Source organism: Prionailurus viverrinus, chromosome C2 (assembly GCF_022837055.1).
Source record: "Prionailurus viverrinus isolate Anna chromosome C2, UM_Priviv_1.0, whole genome shotgun sequence".
NCBI lineage: Eukaryota > Metazoa > Chordata > Mammalia > Carnivora > Felidae > Prionailurus > Prionailurus viverrinus.
Genome location: NC_062569.1, coordinates 92,541,238 through 92,560,460, shown reverse-complemented (window position 1 = coordinate 92,560,460; position 19,223 = coordinate 92,541,238). Strand labels below are relative to the sequence as shown.

At 32.9% G+C, this 19,223-nt stretch overlaps 1 protein-coding gene across 3 annotated transcripts in view; it reads left to right on the top strand.

The window, feature by feature from the left end:
* The window catches only part of STXBP5L (syntaxin binding protein 5L), a 398,449-nt gene that overhangs the window by 296,195 nt on the left and 83,031 nt on the right, over positions 1-19,223 (top strand). For all 3 annotated transcript variants that reach the window (XM_047876610.1, XM_047876607.1, XM_047876609.1), the window contains one exon: positions 13,211-13,276. In XM_047876610.1, the coding sequence (XP_047732566.1) occupies positions 13,211-13,276 (66 nt within the window). The remainder of the gene's footprint in view (positions 1-13,210; positions 13,277-19,223) is intronic.

The window sequence follows — 19,223 nt, the reverse complement described above, 5'->3', positions numbered from 1 at the left end:
ATATCATTTGGGGGGGGGGGGGAAGAGCAAAGAAAAGAAAAGAAAAGAAGAATAAAAAGAAAAGATGGCCATTATACCAGTTAGGAGGCCAGTGTGTACTCCACGCAAGAATTGAAGGTGGCTTTGACTAGGGTTTTAACAATGTTATTGTAGAAGAAAGGATAGGTCCAAATATCATTAGTACATTAGAGCTACTAATTATATTCAATGTGGAAGATCAGAGAGTGGAATCAAAAATTCTTTCCAGATTTAGGCTTGAGTCACTGATTGTGGTAGGGTTGGAGTAGGACATGGTAATAAGGAAAATAAACTTCAGTTTTAGACATGTTAGAATTTGGTATGTCTGTCATTTATCCAAGTGAAGATGTCACGTGGACAACTAAACAAATCTGAATATCAGTGCTGTTAGTTGAGTCTTTAGCATATAGATAATATGTAATGACATGGGAATAGATGAAATTACCTAGACAGGGGAGAAAGGGGAAACAGAGGGAGGGAAGAGGAGGATTATGGATAGAGACATTAGGAATTTCAACATTTACGTTTCAAAGAGGAGCAGCGGGCCCAGAGGACTTGCCAGAGAAAAGAGAAAAAATGAGGAGACTGTTGCAGAAGCCAAAATAAAGGGGAATGTTTCAAGAAGCGATCAGCCATGTCAAATGCTAAAGATAGGATTAAGTAAAATAAGCTCAGAGAAGTGACTAGTGTGTCTTGCTCTGTGAAGGTTGTTAGTGATTCTTTAAAAAGTAGTTTGTGAAAAGTATTGGGAGAGAAACCAAAATTATATTAGAGAGAAGAGTGGCAAATGAGGAAACAGAACAAGTAGATAACTCTTTCAAGATGTTTGGTTATGAAGGAGTGTAGAAAAAAGAAGTCAGTAACTTGACTGGAATAAAGTGTCAAGAGGAGGAATTTTTTGTCTTTCCATTTTAGATAAAGAACATATTTTAAAGTTAATGCGAATAGAGAGTGATCCATAGAGAAAGAGAGACTGGTGATAAGGGACAGAGGGGGTAACTAAAGGAGCAAAATCCTTAAGAAGGGGAGAAGGGATGGGAATCAGAACAGATTTAAAGATTAGTTAATAGGAGGTGTTCTCTACTGTAATAGGTACATAAAAGAAAAGGAGAGAGCTACATAATAAGAGGAATAAATTGAAAAATAGTATGATTTGGTTAAACAAATGTTTTTTTTATATATCTGATTTTCAGGTCTATATTTTACTTATTTTTTTTTTTGAAATTAGTCTTAGAGTGTAAATTTTTTTACCTCAAAACTTTGTGCTAGAAAGCAACTACATTGAACTGTAATTAGTGGGTAAAATATAAAGTTTCATCTTTGAATTTAAACAAAATGCACAAGGAAATAAAAAGTAGGAGAGCTATTACTTAGTAATATGTGTGGGTTTTCTAGAGTTTAGTGAGTAATCTCAATGTGAGTCAAACAAATAAAACAAGCTAATATAACTTATGGCAGTGGTCTCAACCAAGAATGATTTTGTCCCTGATGGGACGTTTAGCAATGTCTGAAGACATTTTTGGCCCTCACAAGTAGAAGAGGGGTGCTCTACTGGCATCTAGTAAATAGAATGTAGGTAAATATCCTATAATATACTATCCCACAGAAAAAAATTATCTCACCAAAATGTCAATCAAATTGGAAAAAATTCAGACCAGAGCATTTTATATGATAAGTGATAATTTGGTAAGAAAATACCCCAAAGTATAGACTATTTATATGTATGGAGACACTTGTGTCTTAGTCTCTTAAAGAATACTGATATTTTATTTAACATTCACAAGTTGCTATTTCAAATGCTATCTTAATTATATTATACACTAAGATACACTATAGGTATACACTTGACCCTTAAACACTGTGGGGTTAGAGGCACCAACCCTCTTCTGCAGTCAAAAATCTATGTTTAACTTTTGATTCCCCCAGAATTTAACTACCAAGAGCCAACTACTGACCAAAGGCCTTATGGATAACAGTCAGTTAACACATATTTTGTATGTTACTTGTATCATATACTGTATTCTTACAATAAAGTATGCTAAAGAAAATGTTATTAAGAAAATAAGGAAAAGAAAATACATTATACTACACTATATTGCACTATACTTATTTATTAAAAAAATTTGTGTGTTAGTGGATTCATGTAGTTCATACTCTTATTGTGTGCAAGGGTCAACTGTACATACTTAACATTTTTAAATAAAAGTTGATATAATTCACTGTACCCCAAAGGGGATTTGTCTTCTGATATTCAGTTGTTTATTTACCATAAAATTTCTGTATCTGTTCTCAACCAGGATTTATTATATGTTTCCTTTTATATTATTATTATGCATTTTCTAATGAATCACTGTACAAATCTTCCAAGTTTAGTCAATTTGCTTTACTCTATTTATATGTCAGACATAATTTTCTCCACCTAATCTCTGGGAGATCTCTTTGGGAAATCTCAGTATAATCTTTGGGAAAAGCACAATTATCTGGAATGTACTCTGAGTACTTCATTGGATACTTACTAGTATCAGGAATAGATTAATCAATTTGACTAGTTACCATTCTCTTGGTCTTCCATGTCTTCAGTCCAGCTTTCACAGTATTTCCAAGATATAAAATAAAACCAAGAGAGGAGCTTTCCATTTCTAGACAGGATGTTGAGATATGAAAGTTCATTCCTGTAGTAACAACAATGATCGCAACAGTAATAAAACCCTGTGATAAATACAATGATAAAGTTAAAATCATATTTTTCTGTGGGGATATTAAAAAGTGGTAGATTCAAAGAAGGCTTGATTAAGTGAATTCCAGAGTGAAAGAGACATTCATAGATGAGCAGAAAGCTGCAGCTGCTCCCATACTTGGTGCAAGTGACTGATCTGGGCACAGGTGCCGAAAGGAGTGGGCCTTCTGTAGATGGATGGACTGCAAAGAGTAGGAAAAACTAGAATTGTACATCTAGCAAAAGTCTTATTTATTTATTTGTTTGTTTATTTAGAGTGCACATGTGCAAACATGAGCAGAGAGAGGGAGACAGAGAATCCCAAGAATCTCATGAACTGTGAGATCATTACCTGAGCCAAAATCAAGAGTCAGATGCTTATGGGGTGCCCAGGTGGCTCAGTCAGTTAAGCTTCCAACTTCTGCTCATGATCTCATGGTTCATGAGTTCGAGCCCAGTATTGGGCTCTGTGCTGACAGCTCAGACCCCAGAGCCTATTTGAATTCTGTGTCTTCCTCTTTCTCTGCCACCCCTCCCCCACTCATTCTTTCTCTCTCTCTCTCTCTCTCTCTCTCTCTCAAAAATAAGTAAACATTTAAAAAAAGAGAGACGCTTAGCCAACTGAGCCACCCAGGTACCCCTCTAGCAAAAATATTTTAAAATGAAGGTAAATAAATTTGTCATGGGCAGACTTGCACTACAAGATATGGTAAAGGTTGTTTTTGGTTTTGTTTTTAATTTTTATTTGAGAGAGAGAAAGAGCAAGGGAGGGTTGGAGAGGGGCAGAGGGAGGGGAGAGAGAGAGAGAGAGAGAGAAGGAGAGAGAATCTTAAGCAGGTTTCATGTTTAGTGTGCAGTCCACTGTGGTATTTGATCCCATGACCCTGCTGGGGTCATGACCTGAACAGAAACCAAAGAATTGGGTGCTCAACTGACTGGGCCACACATGTGCCCCAGTATAGGAGGTTTTTAAGCTGAGGGAAATAATACCAGATGGAGATTTAGATATACAGTAAGAATGAAAAGCATTAGAAGAATAAATATGTGGGTAAATATAAAAGATTATTTTGTCATTTCTTAAAATCCCTAGGAGTTTATCTAATTTTTAAATTAAAAACTAACTGTATTATGGGGTTTATAAAATGTAGAAGAAAAACAAATGACAATAGTAACAAAGGATGGGAGGGACATAAACAGAATCACGTTATGTTTCTTTCATCATAAGAGAAATTATGCAATAATAATTAAAAGTAGATTGTGATGAATTATAGATGCATATTATAATCCCTAGAACCACCACTAAAAAATAAATAAATAAATAAAACAGAAGTGTAGCTAAGTAGCCAAAGAGAAGATAAAATAGAATACTAAAAAATATTTGATTTTTTTCAAAGGACAGAAAAGTGAAATAGTGGAAAAAAGCACAGAAGGACATGCTGAAAAAAAAATGATAGACGTAAATTTAACTCTAACAATGATTATATTATAGTAAGTGTAAATGGAGCAAATATTACACACACACACACACACACACACACACACACACACACAAGAAAAGGGCAGAAATTGTGAAACAAGATGGAAAAAAAAAACCCAACTATATGCTGTTTATAAGAGATGCACTTTAATTACAAAAACATACAAATGATTAAAAATAAAAGAAGTGAAAAATAATTTTATCAAATTATTTATCAATATTAACCTCAAGAGAGCTGATGGGGCTACATTATAAGATAAAGTAGACATTAAGAGAAGAAGAGAGAGAGGCAGTTCCAAATTATAAAAGAATCACTTTATCAGAAAGATATTAATAATCCTATACAAGTACAGACCTAGTAAGAGGTATTCAAAGTATAGAAAGTAAACAAAAGAAAGAAAGAAAGAGACAAATATACAATCATAGCTGGGGATTCATTATTTCTCCTCAGTAATTGATAGAACAAATAAAGAAAAATTGGTAAGTATATTAAGAAAAAAATTAAGCAATCCTCTTAACCAAATTGTCCTGACCAAAATAGCTACTTACCACATACAAAGGGAAATATGCATTTTTTTCAAGTAGAAATGGAACATTCACAAATATAGACTGAGTCAGGAAACAAATTACAATGGATTATAGGGGACTGAAATCAAGCAGAGTATGTTCTCTGATCACAAGAGAAATTAAGTTAGAAATCAATAACAGAAATATATCTTAAAATCCCCAAACATTTGGAAATTAAGACTGTGTCATGGTTTAAAAAACAAATCACAGGAAATTTTTTAAATATTTTTGAACTGAGTGAAAGTATAAACACAAAATATCAAAATTTGTAAGCTGTTACTTAGGTAGTACTTAAAGGAAAAATTTAGAACATTATTGCTTATATTGGAAAAGAAAATATCAAATTAATAATCTAAACTTTGTTAAGACACCAAAAAAAAAAAAAGAACAGTGTAACACAAAGTAAACAGAGGAAGGAAATAAAGACAGAAATCAATGAAATACAGGGCAAACAATAGAGTAGATCAATAAAACCACAAGGTGTGTCCTCAAAAAATTTACTAAATCTGTAAAACCCTAGTTAGATAGATCAAGAAGAAAAAAAATAACCAATATGATAAATTAAAAAGGGAACATCACTATGGATTCTACAGAAATTAAAAATAATAAAAGTAAAACTATGAACAACGTTATGCCTATAAATTGTATAGATGAAAGCAAGAGATGTCTTGAAAGAAAAAAATTATAAAAACTGACACCAAACACATTGGAAAATATAAATAGCCTCCTATCTTTAAAAAATTTTTGAATTCAAAATTAAATAACCACAACAAAGAAAACTACAGGCTTTGAATAATTTCACTGATTAATTCTATCAAACATAAATAACACTAATCTTATGCAAATGATTTCAGGGAATAGAAAAAAGAGTGAAATCTTCCCAACTGCTTATCTGAGGACAGCACAATGCTGAAACCAAAAACTTGACAAACTTAAAGGAAAGTACAGGCCAGTCTCACTTACGAACATAGATTCAGAAATATTAGTAAATGGAAGACAGACATATGTAAGAAAGATAAAATATAACCATGGTGGTTTTATCCCAAGAATAAGAGTTTAATATTTGAAAACCAATCAATGCAAAACAACTGGTTAACATAATAAAGGAGAAAATTATATGATCATCTCAATACATGCAAAAAAAAATCATAAACTAACACTTCTTTAGAATAATCACCAGAAAACTAGGAATAGAATATTTCCTCAAATGAATAAAGCCAATCTATAAAAACCTACAAATAACATCACACTTAATTGTGGAATATTGGATGTTTTTCCACTAAAATTGGTAACAAGCCAATGATATACACTCTCATCACCTTTGTTTGACATTGTACTTGAAGACTTAGTAAGGGCAAAAGCAATATAAAAATAATATGCCTAGGGTTTAGCAAGAAAATATTAAAACTCACTTTATTTGCCAGTGATATTGTGGTGTATTAGGACACTCAAAGGAATCTACAAAAAAAAAATACAAAACAATATGTGAACTTAGCAACATTGAAGAGTACACAGTATACAAAATCAATCATCTTTCTATATAATAAAAGGAAACAATTGAGAAATTTATTTATTTTTGAAATACCAGGTACTGGATAGGGGCGTCTGAGTGGCTCAGTCAGTTAAACATCCGACTTTTGATTTTGATTCAGGTCATGATCTCATGGTTCATGAGATGGAGCCCTGTGTTGGGCTCTGCGCTGACAGCTCAGAGCCTGCTTGGGATTTTCTCTCTCTTTCTCCCTCTGCCCCTCCTTCACTCTCTTTCTCAAACAAAAAAACAAAACAAAACAAAAATCAGGTACAGGATAGACTTCCGAATGGCATCTTGAGAAGCACCATGGACACATTCTCCAGAAAAAAAGTAAAACTGGTAAAAAGTATTTTTTAAAAACAGCAATCATTTAAAGCCTCTGGAAATTGTCCTAAAAGGATACAGAAAATAAAGAAACATTTATTCAAGAAAATCTACTGACACTTGGTAAAAAGTGTGTGTTTGATATTGAGCCACAACTTGCTGTATACCTCTCCTGCCTTCAGGTTGTCAGCATTTCTCATCCGTTCCAACTCCCAAGTTGCAAAGGACAAATTCCTGGTGAGTGTAGCCAAGAGGTCAAAGTCTTCTCTCCCCTGTCAGTCCCCCACTCATAGGACAAAATGTCTACCCCAGGCATAGCAAGCTAAAATGCTGAGGCCTTGACTGCTCTCACCCAGCTTGGTCATAGGACAGAGGTTTCGTGCCAGAAAAGTAGAGCTGAGAAGGCCAGAGGTTACCATCCCTGCCCCAGGTCCAGACTAGTGGCTCAGAAATTTTGCCCAGAGAAAGAGGCAATGAACTTTGAAGCTCTCCCCAAAGAAACTAGCTTATTTGAAACACAATTTGAGGAAGTTCAAGCCTAAGGATGCCCTCAAAACCAATGAAGTATTTGTTGGAAATCAAATAAGAGGCTGGCAGCTCCTCTTATTTAAGAGCAACCAGCTAGGCCAAAGGTGAGTTGGGATTTGAACAAACCTCAAATACTGGCTTCAAATATGACTTCTGCCTGAATTGGATTAGAATATTGAGTAATATATATCCTGGAGCATTGTCAAAAACAATAAAGCATTCACCTGGTTGTGACTGTGATAGCTAATAGCTGGATTTGATATCAATGAAGTGATCAGGGAAAGAGACAAAGAGAACCCTGCTAAAACTGTCATCCCAGGGTGACAGTATACACACAGAAGGCTATACCCTCTGATAAGCAACATCAGAGTCTTCACAATATAAGGGAAATAAATTTCACTAGAATAGTCTAGCCAAGTCACTAAACAAGCAAATAACAACAAAAAAACCAGAGAGAGGGAAGGAATTGCTATACAGTATTACCTAATATGTCTAGTTATCAACAAAATATTATAAGACCTACAATAAAACAGGAAAGTGTGACTTATTCACAGAAAAAACAAGGCAATAGAAATGGTCTCTGAGAGGGCTCAAATGTTGGATTTAACAAAGACCTCATAACAGCCATGAAAAATCTTTAAAGAGCCAAAAGACACCATGTTTAAAGAAGGTAAACTATAATGATAATATCTCATCAAATAAAGAATTGTTAATATTCTTTAAACAAAGAGATTGAAGTTATAAAAATCAAACAGAACTATCTGATAGCATACACAAGAATTAACTCAAAATAGATTAAAGACTGGACTATAAGATACAAAACCATAAAATCCTACAAGAAAATATAGGCAGTAAGCTCCTTCCTTGATCTGGGTCTTGGCAATAATTTTTTGGATTTGACACCAAAGCAAAGGCAGCAAAAACAAAAATATGCAAGTAGGACTACATCAAACTAAAAAACTTCTGCAGAGCAAAGGAAACCATCAACAAAATGAAAAGACAATCTGTGAAATGAGAGAAAATATTTGAAAATCATATATCTGATAACAGGTTAATATCCAAAATATGTAAAGAACTTATACAACTATAGCAAAAAAAAATTTCAATTAAAAAATTAGCAGAGCATCTGAATAGATATTTTTCCAAAAAAAAGACATGCAGATAACCTGCAGGTACATGAAATTTGCCCAGCATCACTAATCATCAGAGAAATGCAAATCAAAACCACAATGAGATATCACCTCCTATTTGTTAGAATGGTTATTACCAAAAAAACAAGAAATAACAAGTGTTGGCAAGTATGTAGAGAAAAGGGAATCCTGTCTGCACTGATGGTAGGAATGTAAATTGGTGCAGATGCTTTGAAAAACAGTGTGAAAGTTCCTCACAAACTAAAAATAGAACTACCATAAAATCCAGCAATTCTACTTCTGGGTATCTATACAAAAAAATAAAAAACTAACTCAAAAAGATATATGCCACTCCCATGTTCATTGCAGCATTATTTACATATTTTCCAAGATATAGAAACAACCTAAGTGTTATCAATGGATGGATGAATAAAGAAAATACGATTGAGTTACACACACACACACACACACACACACACACACACACACAAACTGGATTATTACTCAGCCATAAAAAAGAAGGAAATCTTGCCATTTGCAAGAACATGGATGGACCTTGAGAGCATTACAGTGCCCAGTGAAATAAGACCCATGACATCACTTATATGTGGAATCTAAAAATGAACAAAGAGCAACAAAAAATGAGCACATAGATCTGGGGAAGAGATTGGTGGTTTTCAGAGGCAGAGGGTGAAGCGTCGATAAAATGGGTGAATGAGGTCAAGGGAAAATAAGACCCAAATGGAAATTCTTATACAAAAGTACAGTACAAAAAGTACAGTAAATGAAAAGAAAAATTTGCTAGAGGGAGTCAACAGTAGATCTGAACTGGCAGAAATCAGAATCAGCAAACTTGAAGGAAACTGATAGAGACTGCATTCTGAGGGGAAAAAATTAAGAAAAATTAACAAATCCTCAAAGAAGCTTAGGATACTGTAAATGTAGCAAACATGTCCATAATAAGAGTAGAAAAGAGAGAAGCAGGAAAATATTCAAAAAGATAATGGCTGAAAACTTCCAAAATTTGATGAAAACCATTAATGCATATGTCTAAAATGTCAGTGAACTCCAAACAGGATAAATGCAAAGATACCCACACCCAGAAACATCATAGTAAAAATGCTGAAAGGCAAAAAAATCTTGAAAACAGTAAGAGAAAAATGACTTGTCCCATACAACAGAACTCAAGTAGGATTAACAGTTCATTAGAAACAATGGAGGCCAGAAGCAGTAGGACAACATATTCAGAGTGCTCAAAGGAAAAACCTAAACCCAAAAATCTTATATCCAGCAAAACAATCTTTCAAAAATGTAGCTGAAATAAAGTCATTCCCCGATAAACAAAAAATGAGAGAATTTGTTGCTAGCATAGGCCACTTTATAAGAAATACTAAAGGAAGTTTTTCTCAGGCTGAAAAAAAGTAATGCCAGATGATAATTTGAATTCACACAAGGGGAAAAAGAACACTACTAAGGTAACTATGTAATTATAAAATAATAATATAAATGTACATGACTTCTTCTCTTAACTGATTTAAAAAGCCATTTATGAAACAATATTATAAAATTGTCTTGATGGGCCTACAGTATGTAGAAATGTAATATATTTTCTAATAACAGCACAAAGGAAGTAGGTGGGAGCAAAGTTGTATTTGAGTAAGCAAACAAAACCAGGTGGATTGACTGGAACAAATGAAGAGAACTAGAAATGATAAATTGCAAAGTTAATATACAAACTATAAATATATTTTCTGCTTACTTTCTTCTCTCAGGTTTTATAAAAACCCAAAGTTATATAAAGTAATCATTATAATAATATGTTGCTGGATTTGTAACACATATGGATGTATTATGTATGCCAGTAATAGCACATAAAGGGGAAAGAGGAAATAGAAGTATGAAAGAATAACATTTCTACATCTCCCTGGAATTAAGTTAATATACATCTGAAGTAGATACTGAGAAGTTAAGATGTATATGTTATCTTAGAGCAATGCCAAAAATATGATGACAAGATCATTAAAGAAATAAATGAGTTACACTAGAAAATATTTAATGCCAAACAAAGCAGTAAGGAAGATTAGAGGGACAAAAAGACATGAGACATACAGAAAAATAAAGTAGAATGACAAGTGTAACCTAACTGTATCAGTTATAACATTAAATGTGGATAGATTTAACAATTCAATCAGAAGACAAAGACTGTTGAGCCAGATTTTTTAAAAAAAACCAAGATTTAACTCCATGCTGTCAGAGGCCACACATAAAGATGTAAATCCGTTGAAAGTTAAGAGATAGAAAAAAAACCATGCAAACAGCAAGTACAGCTGTAGTTAATACCAGACAAAATAGATTTTAAAGCAAAAAAAAGCTACTATAAATAGGGACATCTAAAATGAAAAAATGGTTAACCCATCTAGAAGATATAACATCTGTGTATCTGACGACCGATCTACAAAGTACATGAGGCAATACTTGACAGAATCAAAGGGAGAGAGACAATCCAACAATAATTACTGGGAATTTCAGTACTCCACTTCGAATAATGATACAAGAAGTAGACAGAAAACCAAAAAGGAAATAAAGACTTGAAAAATGCCACATACAAAACCTCTATACTGAAATCTACAAACTCATGCAGAAAGAAAAAAAAATTTAAAACATCATTTAAATAGAGGAGAATACCATGTTTATAGGTTGGGAGACTGAATATTTTTTAAATGTTTATTCTATCAAAATTACAGTCTAGTAAAAATTTGGCATATCCTTTTGTATCAATTGACAAATGGATTCTAAAACTTATTTAGAAATGCAAAAAATCTAAAGTAATTAAAACACTCTTGGAAAAGAACAAAGTTGGAGTATTTTACTACCTGACTTTAAGATGTACTATAGACCTGCATTAATTAGTGTGGTAGTCAAAAAAAGATAGACAAATAGACCAATGACTACAAAATACAAAGTCTAGAAGTAAACTTACACATATGTATCCAATTTATTTTTTACTAAGGCACTAATAAAAATCAATGAAAAAAGGAAAATCTTTATAACAAATAATGATGGAGGAACTAGACAAACAACATATAGGGAAAAACGAACCTTAATCTCTACCTCACACCACAATCAAAATTTATTTGAGATGAATTATAGTCCTAAAACTGAAAGCTGAAAATTAAAAAAGCTTTTTGGAGAATACAATAATATCTTCATGAGCATTGAGTAGGCAAAGATTACTTACACAGGAATTATAAAAAATTCACAATTAAAAAATTTCATAAAGGGTCCTTCAAGTAAACTAATCTCCTGAACATCAAAACATTTCATTTTCATTAAGAAAATGACAAAAAAAAAAAAAGAAAATGACAAGATAAGTCACATACTGGAAGAAAATATTCACAGTACCTACTTCTAACAAAAGACTCTTAAGTATATAAATAATTCTATTCAAGATTTGGCACATACTTGGTTCTGTAACCTTAAATTGTTTAAACTCTTCAAACTCATAGTTTCTTATCTGTAAAACATAAGAGGTGGGCTAGAGTACCACAGCAGCCTTTTCCCAAATTCTATAATTTTTTGAACCATAGTAAGTTTATTGGTACAAATTATATCAAGAAAGGGGTGGTAGCAAGGAATATGGACAAAGATAGTTCTGGTAATTGACAATAGTTTTTAATAAGTACTTCTGGGTATAAAGATTTACATTAAAGTAGGAACTCTGAATATTTTTTATAAGGAAAAAGTATATAAGAATCTCTAACAAGTATAGGAAAACCATAATTAAGGATATTTTATGAATGCCACAGGAATGCAGGCTGGCAGATAGCAAGAATTATAAAATGTTTATTTATTGTGCCTATCCTTGTGTTTGTCAGTAGAGTTACATAACAGAGTATTAAAAATAAGAGAGGGGTGACTGAGTGGCTCAGTTGGTTGAACCTCTTTAACCTGTTTAACCACTGAGTGGCTCAGTTGGTTGACTCTTGGTTTCAGCTCAGATTGTGGTGTTGAAGTTCCTGAGATCAAGCTCTGTCAGCACAGAGCCTGCCTGGGATTCTCTCTCTCTGCCCCTCCCCCACTCACATGTGTGCTCTCTCTCTCTCTCTCTCTGTCTCTCTCTCTTAAAATAAATAAAATTAAAAAATTTTTTTAAAAAGAGAAAAATGTAATCCTTATTATAAGAAGGAATTTGATATCATCAAATAAGTCACTTAATATGTATTATACAACACTGCATTTTTATAACTAAGTATAATATTTAGAATCTGTAGCATCCGTTAAAGTTCTTTTTATTTTTTTTTTAATTTTTTTTTCAACTTTTATTTATTTTTGGGACAGAGAGAGACAGAGCATGAACGGGGGAGGGGCAGAGAGAGAGGGAGACACAGAATCGGAAACAGGCTCCAGGCTCTGAGCCATCAGCCCAGAGCCCGATGCGGGGCTCGAACTCCCGGACCGCGAGATCGTGACCTGGCTGAAGTCAGACGCCCAACCGACTGCGCCACCCAGGCGCCCCTTAAAGTTCTTTTTAAAAGCCAATAAGCATTTATCTTGAAAGAAGATTTGATTAGGTCTTTTTAAAAACTCCTTATAAATTATATTATTTTTGGTCTATTTTTAGATAAAACTAGGTCATTTATTAAAGTAGCTATTTCATGTTAAAAAGTAAGAAAGAAGATTTTGTATTTTACTACCATTATGTTAATTACTCCTTGTATATATCTATTAGTTATTGCTCCTTATTGTTTCTGGTATAACTTACTGAAACAAATTTTCAGAATCATTGTCATAACATGAGAATAGAAAAGTTTCACAGGGAGAAGAAAAACCTTTTGAAAATTTTAGGAATGAATATATAAGAATTATCTACAATTTGTTAGCAAAATTTATCTAATTTCTTGTCATTTCATTTTCAGGTTTAACTGAGCTAAATGATAGTCCCATTCCCCTGGAACTTGAGCGCTGCAAGTCTCCCACTTCAGGTAAACATGAATGTTAACTTTCAGCCTTCTTGTAATTCACTGCAGTAATCTACTGCTTTATTTTCTTAATTCTTACAATGTGAAATTCATAATTTTAGTAATTGTTTCTAATTTAGTTTCTGAAATTTTACCATAAGCAAATATATAAAAAATTCTTGGCCTCCCAAAAAATTTAGATCAGAGATATGAGTGTAGTACATTTAAAGACATTTTAAACAAAGGTTTTTTTTTTTCAAAAAAAGAAAAAATGATAATATGCTGGAAGTAAAGCATCAAGAAAGCATGAGCCTACCAAAGTATATTAAAAATGTGAGTATAAAGATTCCTAGGAATAGGTCTTTCAAAGTGTACAAAAAAATGTTAGTAGAAATTGTTGGGTGGTGGGATTATAAATGGTTAGCTTATATTTTTTCATTTATTTACCTGATTTTTCTCCAATACATATACAGTATATGTAAATTTTTGAACACCAAAAAATATTACATATTTCTTTGACATTGAACTATATGTTTTCAGAGTATCAAAAAATTATAATTCCTTATAATTAATTTTTATTTTAACTTCATATAAATTTATAAACATTTAATGCCTTAAAAAGCAATTAATTTTGACTTTTGGAAATTCTTTTCTAACTGTGATATTTCTTTAATTTATTCTATCTCTTTTTTTTATGTTTATTTTTGAGAGAGAGAGAGAGAGAGAGAGAGAGAGAGAGAGAGAGAGAGACCATGAATGAGGGAGGGGCAGAGAGAGGGGGACACACAGAATCTGAAGCAGTCTCCAGGCTCTGAGCTGTCAGCACAGAGCCTGATGTGGGGCTCGAACTCATGCACTATGAAATCATGACCTGAGCTGAATGAAGTTGGATGTTTAACCTACTGAGCCACTCAGGCACCCCCAATTCATTCTATCTCTTAAGAGTTGTTAATTGTTTATCCTTATTCTTCAGGAATGTGAGGCAAAGTAGAATCTAGTGTCCTGTATAAAGTTTTCTTTTAACCCTATCTATTTAATCTTTATTTCATTGCTTTTATTTTAAATATGATCTCATACTTTACCCTTTCTTTTGTATTTCTATCCTGTAGGCACCATCCTAATTTAGGCATTTAGTATCCTACATTTAGAGTATCACAAAAATGTTCTTAACAGGTGTCTCTGTGATCTCTCATCCTTACAATTCATTTTGGATATCATGTTGCAAAACTAATCTCCTTAAAATATTACTTTGATATTTTCTCATGTCATAAATCTTCAATATAAAATTCAATATCCTATATCAATTTAAATAACTTCACTTTAAATTCTCATTCATAAGCTAAATTTAAATTTTTAAATATTTTTTTTTTGAGAGAGAGAGAGAGAGAGAGAGAGAGAGAGAGAGAGAGAGAATATGCATGCAAGCAGGGGAGGGCAGAGGGAGAGAATCCCAAGCAGGCTCCACACTCAGTGCAGAGCCCAGCACAGGGCTGGATCTCACAACCGCGAGATCATGACCTGAGCCAAAATCAAGATCAGGTGCTTAACCAACTGAACCACCCAGGCACCCCTGTAATCTGAATTTTAATAGTAATATAGGGTTCAAAAGTCAAAGAGAAATGGTATTTAAAAATCTCCCTCCCACCCTTCCCCATACTTTGTTTCCATCCTTTTGAAAAATAAACATTGTTACTTTCTTATTTATCCTTTCAATTCGTATTTGTAAACAAGCCAAAAAGACATAGTATATTCATTTTGGCTTCCTGTTCTATACACTAGTATAGTATATGCATTTCAATATACTTTGCTTGATTCACTGTACTGTGTATCTTGTCTTTCCCTTTCATTAAATAATCACTACATTTGTATGTTATTGAAATGCATGCAGTTACTGTAATTTATTTAGTATTTCACCAATTAAGGGACCCTTAGTTTGCTACCAGTGTTCTGCCATGTCAAACAATGCTGCAGTGACTAACCTTCATACCTTCCTCATTATAAATGTGTACAGGTAGGGGCGCCTGGGTGGCTTAGTCAATTAAACATCGGACTTTGGCTCAGGTCATGATCTCCTAGTTTGTGAGTTGGAGCCTGCATCAGGCTCTGTGTTGACAGCTCAGAGCTCAGAGCCTGGAGCCTGCTTTGGATTCTGTGTCCCCCCTCTCTCTCTGCCCCTACCCTGCTTGTGTTCTGTCTGTCTGTCTGTCTCTCTCAAAAATAAACATTAAATAAATAAACAAACAAACAAACAAATGTGTACCAGTAGATCTGTAAATTCCTAAAATTGGAGCTTCTGAGTCAAAGAGTATATGCCTATCTAATTTTTATAAATTTTCCCAAATAGCTCTCCTTAGAGTTTGCAGCAATTTTCTCTCTTGCCATCAGTAACATACAAACAATGGTTATCTTTTTTTTTTTTTAATTTTTGTAACGCTGGTAAGAAAAGGTCAATGTAGTTTCAATTTATCTTTCACATACGTGATATTGAATACCTTTTCAATTGTTTAAGACCTATTTATTTTTTTCTATAAATCATCTATTCATACAATTTGCCCATTTTCTATAGAGTTGTCATTTTCATATCAATTTTTATTGCCTCTTTATAAATTAAGATTACCCTTTTATGACCTGAGATCCACATATTTTTCTCATTTTCACTTTGCTTGTGGTATCTCTTGCCTTACAGCAGTTTTTTGCATTCAGACATTTCCTTTGTGGACTTTTTTCTTTATGCTCATTAATTTAAATACAATTGTAATTATCTGCTTTTTAAAGTTTTGGTAGAATTCTCCCATCAAGTCACTTACCCTTTATAATTATTGATTTTGTATCTTCATATTGTCCGTAAAGAAAGCTATTTTCATCCTAGAAATTTTCTAACAATATTCAATGTAACATACGCAAAGATTGTGGCTCTTTAATTAGGCTAGTTAATAGTCCATCTATTTTTCTGTTGTTTTTTTTTTAATTTAGAGAAAAAATGTGTGTGTGTGTGTGTGTGTGTGTGTGTGTGTGTGTACACACATGCAAGCTGGAGAGGGACAGAGAGAGGGGGAGAGAGAATCCCTCAGCAGTGCAGAGCCCAAGGTGGGGCTGGATCCCACAAACCATAAGATCATGACCTGAGTGGAAATCAAGAGTGGGACACTTTACCAACTGAGCTGCCCAGGTGCCCCTTTCTGTTTTGTTTTTTTAAACTTGAACAAAAGTTTTACTGGATTTTAGGGGTTTTAACTTAATTTCTGCTGTTAACTTTATTAGTTCCCTCCTCTGTTTTCTAATTTTTCACTTTTCAATTTTTTTGTGGTAGATGCTTAATTAATTTATTTCTTACATGTTGCTATACTAAGGTTAAATTGCCCATTGAACTCTGCATTGTATGTATCAGAGCTTTTGATAAATTGTGATTACATTAATAGTAATTTCCATATGGTAGAGTTTTTTTTTTCTTTTACCAGAGTTATTAATGTTAACTTGTAGCAGAATTAAGTAGCTATAAGTGCTGCTTCATTGTTATTTAAGTCTTTCATGTCTTTATATTTTAATTACTTGACTTGCCAAGGATGGAGAAAAGGAGAATTAAAATACTGTACTAATAATGTTTCTATTTTTCCTTATATCTGCTGTGTTAAAAATATTCATGTGTAGATATTTTAAACTATATTGACAAAAAGTGCATCTTATACCATAAACCACCATTGTTCATGTCTTTTTACCTGAATTCCACTTTGTTTACTATTAATACTACAACTTTTCCTTTTTTGTTTGTTTCTTTGGAATTTTTTTTTTTTTGTATACCTTGGTCTTACCTCTTTAGGAGTAAACTTTTTTAACTGAGGTATAATACAGAATGTCTGTAGAACACCAGAAACCTCCCTCCTGCCTCTCAGCCACTTACTCTCACAAAGGTACCCACTGTTCTGACTTTTAACCATAAATTAGTTTTGTGAGTTTTGGACTCTCATATGAATGGAAACATGCAGTATTTACTTCTTTTTTCTAATTTTGCTCAACATTACGTATATGATATTCAGTCACATTGAATGATTTTTAGTTCTGTGTGATACTCCATTAAATGAATATATCTATGCATTTTATTGTTGCTGCACATTTAGGTGGCTTTCAATTTGGGGTTATGTTATGACCAATCTTGTAAAATTTTTATTGCAAATATAAACTCATTTTTGTTGTACGTGTTTCTGGGAGTGAAGCCTGGGGGTCATAGGGTATGTTTATGCTCAGCTTCAGTAAATACTACTGAGTTTTCTAAAATGATTGCACCAATTTTACTTCCATTAACAGTATAAAAGTTTTATTTGTTCCACATACATCTTTCTCTCAGTAACATATTTAGTTTTCTTTTTAGAGGTCTTGCATACCTTTCATTAGATTTATTCCTTGGTATTTGGTGTTTTTATACATCATAATTTTTTTATTTTTTTCTTATTGTTTGTGACTAGGTTATAAAAATACAATTAATTTGTGTATATTGATGTCATCCAGAAAACTTGATAAATTCCAATAATTTATAAATTCTTTTGGATTGTCTATCCAATTATGCCTACTGTTAAAAGAGCAGTTCTATTCTTATTTCTAAAGGAAGAAATTAACTAGGACCTCCAATATAATGTTGAATATATGTGGTATTAGCAAACATCTCTTATTTCCAGTCTCAGGCATGTCTTTCAATATCATAATTAATTATGGTAATTATTATAGGCTTTTAGTAGACATCTTGCTTTTAGACTTTTGCCTCTGATGTTTTTTTATTATGTTAGGGTAGATCTGGAAACACCACCAAGACACTTTTTCTTTTTGCTTTGTTTTGTTTTGTTTGTTTGTTTTGCAAGGCAGAGTCAGGACTTTGCATGCCATAAGGTAGATTACTTCAAAGCAGCAAGGCTTTGACTACTTTTGTATTAGGATACTTGGGACAGAAATGATTGGCTGTGATAAGATTCACTTATCACTTCAGTGCCTTATTTGAGACTGGTTTGCTGGTCAGGGCCCACTCTTCTTTAGTAGCAGCCTTAAATCATATTCACAGTTGAAGAATGATTTTTTTTCCTTATAACAACTTTTTAGTCATTTTATGTTTGTTAAAATATATGAAATCTATCCTTCTGGGAACAGTGCCAACAAATTTTATTTTATCTTAAGAAAATTAGAAATAATATTTGATTATTCCATTCATTTCCCATGAAAAAATAAAAATAATGGTGTTGCATTAAAGGGTCTTTCTAAGCCCACAAAGGAGAATGTACCCAATGCTATTCCTAGAATACCACAGCAACACATATACATAAAACTACATTCTGAAATCTCTTCCTATTGTAGGAATTGCTTTATTTAATCTAGATTATCAGGAGAGGTATTGTTAGGGTAAATGCAGACTTTTTAGTCCAATCTCATGAAACTAAAATGTAACCCAAAAAAGCACATTTAACTTTAATGGTAGTTTAAATCTCATGAAGCCTATTATCTCTAAAGGCAGAAAAGAATGAAAATATAAACAGTGAAAATGTTTAGATAACTTATAAAAGGCAGAATCAATATGTATAATAAAGGGAAACTAGAAAATAATAATACATCTGACTTCTGAAAAATTAAGAAAAGCAGCCATGCCTTCTAATGTCTCCTTGATTCACATACTAAAAAAACTAGATCTGATTAATAATGTCAATTATTATGTTTGTATCTGGGTATATCTCCTCTTTTTCATATATATGTAGCATTTAAAAGCCAATACTATTCTTGTCTTTTTTTTTTCCTTAATGCAGTGGTTCTCAAACATAAGCCTGTATGAGAATGATGTGAACATTTTGTTAAAACACAGATTGCTGAGTGCCAAAGATTCTAATTGGGCACTGAGTGTCTAGAGTGGGGCCTGAAATTTTGCAAAGCAAGATCCCAGGTGATGCCAATGCTTCTGGTCTCTGGACCACTTGAGAACTATGGCTCTGTGAAAATT